Source organism: Cydia strobilella, chromosome 7 (genome assembly GCF_947568885.1).
Source record: "Cydia strobilella chromosome 7, ilCydStro3.1, whole genome shotgun sequence".
NCBI classification, from domain to species: domain Eukaryota; kingdom Metazoa; phylum Arthropoda; class Insecta; order Lepidoptera; family Tortricidae; genus Cydia; species Cydia strobilella.
Window position 1 is genome coordinate 7558158 of NC_086047.1, and position 13913 is coordinate 7572070.

The 13913-nt window shown below is 37.2% G+C and overlaps 1 protein-coding gene across 2 annotated transcripts in view; it reads left to right on the plus strand.

Annotated features, from left to right (window-relative positions):
• LOC134743035 (serine/threonine-protein kinase STK11) overlaps positions 1–13199 on the plus strand; it is a 33603-nt gene extending 20404 nt beyond the window's left edge. For both annotated transcript variants that reach the window (XM_063676306.1, XM_063676307.1), the window contains exon 6: positions 5667–13199. In XM_063676306.1, coding sequence (XP_063532376.1) covers positions 5667–5706 — 40 coding nt within the window. In that variant the 3' untranslated portion in view covers positions 5707–13199. The remainder of the gene's footprint in view (positions 1–5666) is intronic.
• Positions 13200–13913: the final 714 nt, after the last annotated feature.

Sequence of the window (13913 nt, forward strand, 5' to 3'; positions counted from 1 at the left end):
CTTGATTCTTTTAAATTTGAGCCATTGCTTGAGCCGCATTCCATTCCGCTGCGGTGACATCTGTAATAAATATTTTCGTCATGGTGAATTTTAACTTTGCAGAGGCGGGCGCGGCCGACGGCTGCGATAGGGTGCGCGCTAGAATTTGCTCGTTGAGTTAGGTTCGTCGCATGCGTGTGAGGGTGACTCCCCCTTACTCCCTTACCAGGAATTATGTCCCTTAAGGTGGTTCGATTTTCATACAAAATTCAATCTGCTTTAATTAAGGCACTACACACTATTACTACAGAAATATTTGCTCATTTATCTACTTTCGAATATTCGTTTGCGCTAAATTAATAGAAAAACTTTGTTTCATACAGAAATCATACATAAATCAACGTAATTTTTTCATCAATTTTACGTATGTGTGTGTCACAAATGTCGTGTACAAATACGTTGCGTGCGGCGTTGCCACTCTGACGTTGGCGACGTTGCCTGGCCGACCTGACAGGATTTGCAGTGCCGTCATGTTTAGTGCATTTTTATTTGACAGTGTTGACACTGACACATAGGGTCATGTTTATTGTGACATCAATTTGTTTGTATAAATTGAAAATGATAGCAACGTCTAAATCAAGTTACAAAAATCATCGGTGTTCTGGTCCGCGAAAATCCAGAAAAATTCGGACTCAATTGAAGCGGAATTCATGATGGTGAAGTTTCGTAAGGTGGGTACAGTTTCATTCCGTCATTGTACATTGTAATTTTCTCGTGCCGATCTTTTTAGAAAATAATTCTCACTTCTTCCGTAATGGTAGATATAAGCAGTGAACAATACCTATATAATGTAATTATTACTGTTTTGGTTGCCGAATAGTCAATGTGTCACTAACTCTAGGTTTTTTTAGGTATTGTGCAAAATGAAGAGGCATTCTTGGAAAGAAAATGTTTTCCTTCATTAGCCAGAAAAAATCAGGACATCCTCACTGCAATGAAGTAAAATAAAACATTTCCTGGGGATGAAAATTATGGAATTTTGTCTATGAGTGAAAAACACAATTATTACTAGGTAAGTAAATGATAGCTTTATTAGAATCCATATTGTTGCATCATCTTTCTTCCTATAACATTAGAGAATTTGTGCTATCATGATATTATTTTTCTTTCAGGTACAGGGACAACTACGGATAACAAATATGAAAAAATGTTATTTCATTTGTTATGTGAATCCATCTACACCAACAAGACATCCACTGCTGGACATAGGCCTCCCCAGGGATCTCCACAACGACTGGTCTTGCAAGACCGGCCAAAAAATCGAGAAATAAATAATATAAATAAACATGATAAATATCCCGTTTTCTATAATAGTTATAATTAGAAGGCAATGTTGTTACTCACTGTACCTACTTGAATCCAAAAAAAAATATATAAAAAAAGTTTTAATTTTATTTTACAATTACTAATTTATTATTAGTACATTACGATACAAGTGCGAAAAGTAGGAAATTGGCAACGAGTGGCGATAAATTGAAACACGACCGAAGGAAGTGTTTTAATCGACACGAATTGCGAATTACCTTTTCGCACGTGTATTGTACAACGTTTTACAGTACATAATTAAGGCCCTTTACATTTTCGATATATGCACGTATTGTACTAATTACCGCACTAGGGCGGTAACGTATATGTAGCACCATATGTACTAAAAAAGTATTTTACAGTACATATGTTGCAACTTTCTCGCCCTAGTGCGTAAAGACCACTTTTCATGCATATGTCGAAAGTTTAAAGGGCCATATGTACTGTAAAACGTTGTACGATACACGTGCGAATAGGTAATTCGCAACTCGTGTCGATTTAAAACACTCTCTGCGGTCGTGTTTTAATCTGTCGCCACTCTTTTAGAATTTTCTCTTTTCCGCACTTGTATCGTAAATAACTATTTCAAACTGCAAGGGTACGATGATAGATCTCAATTCAATATAATTTTGCAACATTTGGCATTATTAGGTTATAAATTGTATGGAGATGAAATCTATCATCGTACCCTTCCAGTTTGAAAAATACTATAGAGGCTGGGCAGTAAGGGATTGCTTTACTTGTAGAACTATATTTAGCGCTTTAAAAAAAAACTGATACCTGACACTTACAAACCTGGACTTCCTTGGGCTAGTGCTACTAAGAATCGTCAGTATTCTCCATCCTTTCTGAGTTGGAAGAACCCAAAAAGGTGAGATTTGTGAAAGTCAGGTTTTCAATATATGTGGCGTTTGCAACCAAACGGGTACCTACTTATTGTTGTCATATTTCCATAAAGCTTCAAAATGAAATCAACCTAATCGACAACCGACAATGTGGTACCTTTTAGTTCAAAACGTCACATATTTTTATAAAACGTTATAAACCAATTTATTAATAATACTGAATATCTGGGAGAAAAAGAAAACATAAGTAAAAACTCAAAAATGCTCGTTTTCCCAGAGATAAGACCTAGCTAGATCGAACCCCTTACAGCAAATTTCATCGAAATCGTTAGAGCCGTTTCCGATATCACTGAAATATATTTCGGTTATATCGGAATCGGACAAGAATTCGAAGACTAAAAGGTATAAGAAACATAACACAAAAAGGACAAAAAAAAGTACCGCTGCCGTACCAGTCTCGAACCCGAATCCTCTTGCACGTATTTCCACGAACATACCGCAACGCCATTGCAGCATACTTACACTGCATGAAATTGTCTACTACAAGCATCACGGAAACACTGTTTGCATGTGTGAGTAATAGTAGGAAATAGCATGACAGAAACATTCTGTCGACTTTAAAAGTGTTTTTTGCACTAATGAAGTATTCAATGTTTATTATAATAGTTCAATATGTATGTAAAGAGTGCGCTAAACATACTTTTAAGTATACAGATACCAACACTATTCCACAAAAAAATAAAACCTGAAAATTTGCGAAAGTGACGCCATCTAGCGGGGTTTAAGCTTTGGGTAACCTAGTCGAACCACCTTAAATTATTTCCTTTACTGTTTTATGTGAATTGCCTTAACGACTAAATTAAAATGTTGCATATCACATAAATATAATGTTAAATTTGGTCTTACCATCGAAAGTCCAATTGGTCTTTTGTGTTCCTGAAAGTTGAGAACAACAACACGAAAAAAATACCTAAATTCGTGACTAGAAATTAGGCACCACCGACATTTTCAGGAACAAACGAGACTATAAACGAACTGAGATAACTTATAACAACGAGTTTTATGTGTGTTTATGACTCCCTTTTTCGAGAAATTTACTAATCAGTCAAAGTGGTATAAATAAAGACAAACTGTCTTTGTTTTTGATTACATGCATCTGTGGTAACGCATTCTGCACTGGTGCCTTAGTAATCCTCTAACAATAGACTTGAAAAAATAAACCTTGGGCGTCAATGTTACCTGAGTAATCCGGCCTACTTTACTTAAGAGGCCGGTGTCGATTTTAGTCGCAAAAATGTAAAATTAATAGATTTAGTCGATGAAATTGTACACCTTTTGTTACCAAATTGAAATAACAAGTACTGGTTTCTATTAGCACGTCTTCTTATCTTGCCTTTTATCAAATCAAGTTTTTGAAAACAGACACTAAATTAGTAATGATTTTTTTTCCGATGGACGTTTAGGTAAACGCGCGTAAAGCACTGATTTTGTCGCTCTTATTTGTAAATTTCGTAAAGTTTGGACTGCTAAAAAAAATTTGTATTACGCATATTCTGTGCTTGACGTTTATCAGATTACATTTTTGTTATATGACTTAGAGTTCCGGGAAATGAAAGTTAAACGAATTCAATTTTCTCCAGAAATTACTTGAAAACAAGTGACAATTTCTCTGAAAATCGACTTAATTTCAACGTAATTTTGATACTTAAACAATCTACAACATTTGCTGAAACTATTCTTATACATCAATTTGTATAATTGACCACCATAATTTTTGATGAATTTTTAAAAACTGCCCCTTCTCTTCATATATTACCGGTGACGCACGCTCGCGACCTCATTATTAAAAGGCAAGATGAGAAGACGTGCTAATAGAACCCAATACTTGTTATTTAGATATTACGTAACAAAACGTGAATAATTTCAACGACTAAATCTATCAATTTTACATTTTTGCTCCAGAATCGACTACGGCCTCTTAATGACTCACTGACTTTAGTAATCAGGGTTTGATTAACATTTTCAGCATAATTTATTCCTTATTATAACTTTCAAGTGCAAGCTGAAACCAGTGGACATTGAAACACACTGTCATTTTGTTGTGATTTCGAACCTCGGACGTTTACTCAATATTTCGTAACGATGCGCGATATATTGTTTTTTGATTTATTGCGATTAGTTTTGCATGTTTTTTTTTTTAATATCCGCATTGTGCTTTAGACTTTTATTTTTCTTTATGCAATTTGGTTATGTTTTATTAACATAGGTTAATGTGCGTTATCCAAACCCTGGTTCACTTGGTTTCTTGTTCGTCCAACCTTATCTGAGGAACGAACGAATGAATCAAATACGATGTTTAATATAGCTTCTTCAGTGTAGGAATTTAACTGACATCATTTTTAAAGTAATTGCGTAATACTGTAAAAAGTAAGAAAGATACTACAACATTATTAAGTATTTCATTCTATTCAATACCAGGTGCTAAAGATATCATTCTGTTTAGTGCCTGTTTCTATTGTGAAAGCAAGTCACGTACCTTCAAATGTGTATTACCTTTGCTCTCTTAGATCAAAGATAGATGGGCCGATGAGATACAGTACTGTTTATTGTAAAAACAGCACGTTATTATTTACTGCTCACACATAACAATTGAAACCTACTAATGTACTTCTACATCTAGTCTAAGGTTCTAGAATAAAGTCATAAATCGAATTTATTTTAATCGAATTTAAACTAACAGTTTATAAATTAATACCAAAGATAGATATAACTCCGTAATAGATGGATACAGTCTAAGGAAAAAACGTGCCTCGAAAATCAAGAAAATTTGATTCTCGTTCAGAGGGCGCTACTAGCTTTGGCTTACTGTCGTATAGATGGCGTTGACGGTTTCGTTTGTTATTTAACAATTTTAACGCATATCAGTGAAAGAACATGGGTCAAAATCATAAAAATAATTAATGCAAATAAAAAAAAACATTTATCCATATTTAAATACATTTTATCGTATTTTTATAAATCTTCATTTTTAGTTTTAAAGTGTGTCGACAGATGGCAGTGAATTTACTGGGGTTACAAAATTTACTATGACAGTACCGCTCTAGTATAAGTTACTCTATGGTAATGCATATACTTGGAAAAATTCGACCTATGCCGCCGTGGCCCGGTGGCCGAATGGCACAGGCACCTGCCGCGATAACAGAGGACGCTGATTCGATTCCAACCTTGGGCACTGGAGGCCTTGGTCACTTTTTCTTAGTATATGACATTTATTTCAGTTTTAAAGAAGTTATTATAGCCATCTACGGATTGCTTTTATCATTTTTATTTTAAATCACTGCGAAAGTTTTTTTTTTCAACCACTTGAGATAAGTGAAATATACATATAGGGGGCACATTTTCGAATTACATAGAAATTAGAATTAAAAAAAAAAAACAGTAGAATACAATCTATAACTCTTTGGTTTGGTGTTTCAGAACTCGGCGACGGTGGCTCCCGCACTCTGTCTACAGCTGAATTATCGGAGCAGTCGTCACGCAAGCACCGCTGGCACTCCGCCTGCGGTCGTCTCCCCTCCTGCCGCCTCACGTGATCCAACTGTCCCCGACCCACTATCAAGGACCATTAAGGTTTAGTCGCCATACAATACCTCCAGAACTCGATGGTGGCTCCAGCACTCTATCAGCAGCTTAATCACCTTCTAGGACCAGCCATTCTACAGTTGCTAAAACGGGAATATTACTTGGGTAGATACACTTTTTCTTGACACTTATTGCCATGGTTACATTTCCTTGCCGCCTCAGGTGATCCTTGCGTCTAAAACCCATTATCTGGGACCATTGCGATGAATTCGCCAATTGCCATACAATAAACACAGAACTCGATTGCTCCCGCGCTCTATCTAAAGCTTAATTGTATGAGCAGTCTTCACTGCTGGCACTCCGCCTGCCTCCCTGCCGCCTCACGTGATCCAATCGTCTCCGACCCACTATCTAGGACCATTGTGATTAACACCTACCACCTACATAACTCGATTGCTCCCGCATTCTATCTTCAGCTGAACTATCCGAGCAGTCGTCACTCAAGCACCGCTGGCACTCCGCCTGCGGCCGTCTCCCTTCATGCCGCCTCTCGTGGTACATGCGTCTAAAACCCACTAACTATTACCAGTACATTCTCTACTCACCAAACAAGGAACATTATTTGGATGGATGAACTTTTTCTTGACACTTACCTTGGTTACGTCTCCTACCTTACGTGATCTAATCTAGAACCATTGCAATTCGGTTGCCACACAATACTTACAGAACTCCATTGCTCCCGCACTCTATCTGCAGCTGAATTATTTGTGCAGTCCGTCTTCGACCCACCGTCTAGGACCAGTAATTCTGCAGTCGCTAAACCAGGAATATTACTTTGGTGGATACACTTTTTCTTGACACTTGTTGCCTTGGTTACATCTCCCTGCCGCCTCACGGAATCCAACCGTCTCCGACCCATTATCTAGGACCATTCATTGTGCAGTCACCAAACAAGGAGCGTTACTAAGCGGTCCGGAACTTTACTTGAGTGGATTAACTTTTTCTTGAGACTTGCTATGGTATCGCCTCCTGTCGCCTCACGTGCATCTGAAACCCACTATCTAGGACCATGGCGATTTAGTCGCCCACACAATACCTACAAATTTTGACGATTGCTTTCGCGCCCTATCTACCTACAACGGAATTGTGGGATCCATTGGCCCGCGAATTTACACCATTCTTTTGTCGCCATTTATATAACCTAAGTATTAGATCAAAACTTACGGTAAAATATGTGAGTGAAACTAACGGCCCTCAATTATTGTTGTAGGTAATTTAAGATTTGATGTAAAATGAATGTAAATTAATTTTATGGTTGATGTAAATGTATTGTAATTATGACAAGATGCCAATAGTGTGCGCCGTAGCGAACGAAACGCTAATGTCTCCCTGTCGCACTAATATGGAAGAGTGATAGAGAGAAATTACCGTTTCGTTCTCTACGGCGCAAACAATGAGGGCTATCGTTTTCTTGCTCACCAGTTGGCGCCTCTGTTGATGGTGGTCCAAAAGACTAAAGAACAGCTGTCAGTCTCAGTCATTGAAGTGACAAGTGACATTTGACATTTCGAACTATGGAAAAGACCCCCCTAGCGCCCCTAGCGGCGAATTCATACGCGTTAGCCCTCATTGGCATCTTAGCTAGGTCCTCTGTACTAACGCAGTTTGGTTCGTTCATGTGCTTTTCTTTATTGCTCGGATTTTATTCGCTATTTGTATGTAGATATATTATGGTTTTCATTTTCGTGTAAGCCCCTATAATTTAAATTTTTGATTTACAATTAACAATTTTTTTACTAATATACCTAATATTACTGTAAATGACATTGTTATACTTAAGGGCTTTAAGTGTTTTCGGCAAAGAAAAAGAATTTTAATTGTAACAGATACTGAAGGGTATTATTATTTAACATTTGCATACACAATTTTGTAATCGCTATCAGATATCTTAGAGCAAACAAGCGCTTAGAAACATTTGAGCACGAACTTATTCAGGACGTTATAAATCGTTCGGTTATTTTTGAGTGCGTGTTTGATGGCGACTACAGGCTTAGAAAGTTCTTGAACTTTGTCTTGTCTATACCTCATGACAATAAATACGAAATGATATTGATAATGCACGAAAGATATAAGCTATAATACATATAAAAGAGGTACTATCCAGATATACAAACAACGTATAAAATATCTAATTAAATCTGTGTAACCCTTAACTCCTATGTAGTATAATCAAAGATTCAAAGAGGATATAATAAGATAGAGCGGTACTGTCATAGTAAATTTTGTAACTACTGTAAATTCACTGCCATCTATCGACATACTTTAAAACTAAAAATGAAGATTTATAAAAATACGTTAAAATGTATTTAAATATGGATAAATGATTTTTTTTATTTGCATTGATTATTTTTATATGGTTTTGACCCATGTTCTTTAACGGACATGCGTTAAAATTATAAATAACAAACGAAACCGTCAACGCCCTCTATACGAGAGTAGGCCAAAGCTAGTGGCGTCATCTGATCGAGAACCAAATTTTCGTGATTTTCGAGGCACGTTTTTTCCTTAGACTGTATCCATCTATTACGGAGTTATATCTATCTTTGGTATAATACATAAAATGTTGTAGTCTACTGACCATTAGTATCCCTTGTTGCAACGACATAAGGACCATTTGTCGTGAAATTTGTATGTTTTGTTTGTGCGTAGGTACCGATAAAGTAACGGAATTACTCGGTTATCATGTCACAAGCGGGTCCGTACGCCACTCCGGAGTTTGAGCAAGACAGTGCTATGCACATATGTAATTAGCATGGACGAATAAAACAACTCATAGTGTTTACACAAAGTCGCGTTCCTCTAAAATTCAGCGCCCTCTATTGAATGAAAGTTGAGTTATTTTGACCAGAGGTCTTAAGCACCGATCATAATGGACGGAACTAAATCTTCTGGTCAAAATAACTCAGTTTCCGTTCTATAGATGTCAGTGCCGAATCAGTTTCCGTTCTATGTATGGCGCTGCGGAAAGCGAACCCGAAATCAGCGATCTCAGTGCCGAAAAATATGGATGGGACTGAGACCTGCGCTAGTGACGCCAACTGGCAATAACCTGAATATTGGAGGAGCGCGTTTTTGTATAGACGTTGTAGGTCTTGTTTTATTCGTCCATGGTATATAATGTTAATGATGTCCCACTCGCAGAGCGGCGTGCTGATCCGCATCCAATATGAAGACCGCTTTATTGTTTTGGGATATTTTTTCAAAGACCGTAAAGCTGCTCTCGGCAAGACAAAATTTCACTGCCGCTTACGATTTGACGGGCATCGTACAGTTATCGCATGTACATGGTCTTTCTCTTGGTATCGTTGAGGCTAGACTATTAAATACAATGGATGTGTCAAAAGAAACCATGTCTCTAGATATGCCAAGTCCAAAGAAACAAACCACAAACTTTTGTATGGTTGGAAACAGTTGCCGTCTCTTTGAAGGGTGATCTCTTGAAAGTATCTGTACTGTTATATTAGCTTGAAAGCAGCTGTTGTTACTTTTAAGACAATCAGAGTTTAGAAAGAAGTGCAATACGAATGTTGGGTCATTAAACCTTTTCGACGCCGTATCAAAAGCTGTCACTCAAACCCCACGTCACCGAAGTGTCAAAACTGAAGTTGAACTTTATGCATATGCACGTAGGTCTATGTTTCTATTGTTGCTCTGTGGTCAGTGACGGATTAATCCGTCTTCGGCGTTGGACCTACGGTGTGCATATACCCGTCATTGGTGTCAAAAAGGTTAAGGTCGAGATATTTCGCGCCTCGAGAGGTGACGAGAAGTGAGTACATTGAAGTTAATATTCTTGCACTGTAGAATAAAATAAATAAATAAACAAGTTAAATTTCGTAGTATTATATTTATAATAGGGTTTGTTAACTAATGGGATTTCACAGAATCTTATTTATATATGAAGTGTCGAATACTTTGGGGACGTTGAAGTATAAATATACATCGCAACTGGTCGATGCGATTTTCTTTTGGGTGTTGCAATTAACGAATGTGTTATATGACATAATAAATGGTATTGTGTAAATGAGATAGCATTAAAAGCAATGAATTATTGGTTGTAGAAGAGCCATCAAATTTAGGAAAAAAATCGTTGCCCTTAGTTCGACAGATAGCGCTATAAGGCGCCATCTGTCGAACTAATTGTAACGGAATAGTTGATTTTGTGTTGAGTTTTTTCCCCGAGGTCCTACTCAACATCAAGGTTCGATAGGATTCCTCGAGGAGCCGGGCTGGCAGGACTAGCCCACCCCGCCATGTCACGCAAAATAGGCGCCAGTCGTCGAATTTCGGAAAATCGCCCGAACTACAATACAATAGTTGATTTTAAGGGGGTTTAATGCTAACTGAATAGATCTTGAAACTCGTGTTACGATTTCTCTTCTCTTTGAATAAAAGTTATGTGTGGCATACTAAGTGTACCGATACAACACGGCAATCGATCTTGTTAGTTTAATTCTCTTGATTTTAATTAGTATCCATATTAATTTGAGCTTCACTGTATAGTGCTTATATAAATTCGAATAAATCCTATGTTCGGAATAAATATTGGGTATTTATGATCCACTTAAGGCCATTAAATGTATAGGTATCGTTTTGTAATAATGCAAAACATGATCTTAAGCGGATCATCAGTATTTATATCTGTGTCGTAACCATGGCTAAGTGTATGAATGGCGCTACACGGCGGCTAAAGGTCACTTTAGTTAATTGTCAGTGGACGAAAGTTCACATTTTTGTTCAAAGTTTGTTGCTTTTAGTTCCCCCACTATACTTTCGTAAATAGCCAATTCACGTCTCTAATCTGGATGCCGATTCCGATGTAACAATTTGTGAAGGTTTGTTAAAATACTACCTTGACGATCGCTTCACTTCGAACGACGATCGATTGGTGAGCGCGAAATGGACTGCATGAAGTTGTGTCATTAGGCATCTCGCTCGCACTAATTATTGCGCGTGTAAATCGCGTCAAGATCGTATCATAATAAGATCAAAAGTTTAACAAATTGTATAATCAGAATTGGCCTTTAGATTTATTATTGCACAAGGTTTCTATGTGAAGCTGGTTACGTGGATCTCAAATTGAGGAATGGTGTATGATTATTGTTATTTTTTACAGTGTGAGTTGTTGATGTATCTCTGTCTATAGTTCTTGCCATATTGCGACTCACACTTCATTACATCTGTTTATCGGTATAATCCATTCGCCGATTTATTGTCAATTCTCGGGTTCCTATCATTATCGCTTAAACACATGACATGAACGCTAAATGTTGCATTCAGCATATTCTAGCAGTAAAACATTTGGATCTTAGAGTCTTTATTTATTACTTTTAAAAAATGGTTTTAAATATTTGATTTTCTCCTTTGGGTATTGTTTGCATTCAAACGATTTATATTTCCAGACGTCTTGTATCTTGCTCATGCTAATTTCTTGTCTATATTGTCTTTAGGCGATATGTCAATAATTCTGATAGGTAACCAAATCTCGCTTAACCATAGTAGATAGGGGATATGGTTGTTTTGATTGTTAACTTTAAAGCAAAGAGTTATTAATTGTAGATTAATAGGTGAAAAGTGTAATAAAAAATCGTGCTAATAATTGCTCGAGGCGAACGGAGCCGAAAACGCCCGAACGCTCTAGTTTCGCCCTACTGTGCCGCACTGGTACGGGGCCGTATAGCATCAATAGCATTATTCACTTTAACTGTCAGTCGAAGCACGAATTTTTCGTAGACTACGATTATTAACTGTTTGCTTTTTAGTGAAGTACAAGTTACTGTGTGATCGCTGCAAACTTAATTATTTGCTAACTGTCCCAATACTTTTATTTTAGCGTACAAAGCAGCCGTTTGTTGAAGTGTCGGTTTTGGTTTAACTTTATCGGAAGCAATGATAGATAATATTTTTTATATAGTGTTTTTAGTTTTCTAATATCAGGTTTACTATGTTTCTTCTTAAATATAGGCAGACCTCTCTTTTCCAAATGCGATGTGTTTTATATAAAATTGTTTTAGCGGGTAGGTATAGATATTATTAATGTAGAATAAAATTTCATGTAGATAATTTTGATGTTAAACGTGTCGAATTAGTCATATTTAGAATTGGTTTACACTAGCCGACTTACTTAATACACTTCTTCGTCCAAACGATAAATTGAGGCCTGACAAAATGATAAAAAAGCTTCAGTAAATGCTGCTGATTGAGGGTCCTATGATAAACTGATTTAGAAAATAAAATACATCAGCTCGACGTTTGATCATCAGAACCACTTCAGCCACATCTAGTGTAGTTTTGTTACTACGGCTCGATTTTTCTTTGACTTAGCACTAGCAGGTTTGTTGTTATCTGTGTTTATATCTAGCTGATTTGTTGTTTGCTGATTATAACAATCGAGCATTACTAAACGATACTTTGTGTGAACCGACTCTGCCGTGACATATATTGACGTGTATTGTTGTTCGATCTAACTCAGGGTTTCCCAACCTTTTTCGATCGAGCATCCCTAAACTAAATGTCATGTTCTCAATTCAACATGGAAAAATAAATTCCACGGCTCTAATTTCCTTGCCACGTACCCTAGGGGGTGCTCAATTGGTTAGGAACACCCGATCTAAGGCCTTGGTCTCCGGTTGTAGGTACTGGAAGATAGTACAGTCGCCATCATATATATCGGAGCGGCCAAAGTGCTCACAAGTATCTGAACACACCTTTGTTGTCAAGGCGTTAGGGTGCGTGTTCAGATATTGTGGACACCTTGGCCTCTCCGATATATCTGATGGCGACTGTACCATTTCTATAGAACGTGAATTTGTACTCAGCGTTACTTACGGCGCCAACCGGGGCCAAGACCTTAACGCGGTTATTACACTGATGCGCATTCGCAGTTCGGCCCGTTGTGCGAGCGAGACAGCGCTATGCACGTGTATAGCGCTGTCTCGCTCACACACCGAATCGGCATGCGGATCCACATCTAATGTCAAAGCCGCCTAATATTTTAATTAATTGTATTTCTAGTTTTGTACTTAGCGTTTACCTCTGTTAGTATTCGGTGTGCGCGCAGTTGTTACGTTGTTCTAGGTGGTTAGGACTGTTCAGCCATATTGTATTCGAGATTATAGCGCGGATGATCTCACATCGCCAAAGGCGCTTTATTTGAAAAACTCAAATAGTCTTATTAGATATATGTATACCTGTTAGGTTATCGTGAGGTAAAAGTGAGGTCTGATTTATATGGTAAAGTATATATGTATTATGTTTACGCTTTAGAACTAAAAACAGATAATGTACAGTGCCTGACTGAACTGATAATGTGAAACAAAACAAAGAGAATATTAATATATTGTAAATAAAAAGCGAAAAATAATGTAATCTCGAGTTTCTATACTATCCCTGCATGCACGATTGAAATAAACGAGTACCTAAACTAATAGTGTCATTCAAGGCACTAAGCAATAATATTGTTCGATTAGGTACAGTCGCTATCAGATATATCGGAGCGTCCGAGGTGCTCAAAAATATCTGAACACGCACTTAACGTCTTGACAATAGAGGCGTGTTCAGATATTTGTGAGCACCTTGGTCGCTCCGATATATCTGATGCCGACTGTACTTACCTACTTTGGAAGTCAAGAACTGTGTTTGCAAAGAGTCTGACTGACCAAGTCAAGCCTAGACAAACTTTATGATGACGAAGTCTGAAAATGTCACGATAAATTATGTCTTTTATGGCGGTTCCACACTTTGTCACGCCAATGTCGGTGCCTTACCTTAGACTACTATAAAATAAACTGTTCAATTTCACGATTAATTAAATTCAATTCAATTATTTATTTAATTCGAATCATTTTGATCCATATAGTGTTAGTAAGTAGATACAACAAAACTTAAAATTAATATAGTTATTTGTTATACAAGGGTGCAAAGTTGTATTTTACCTGCGAGTGTGGACTTAAAACACGAGCAAGCGAAAGGATTCTATAGTTGAACCACGAGCGAAGCGAGTGGTTCTAAAATAGAATCCTGAGCGTAGCGAGTGTTTTAACACACGAGAAGTAAAATACATTTGCATCCGTGTGGAACACA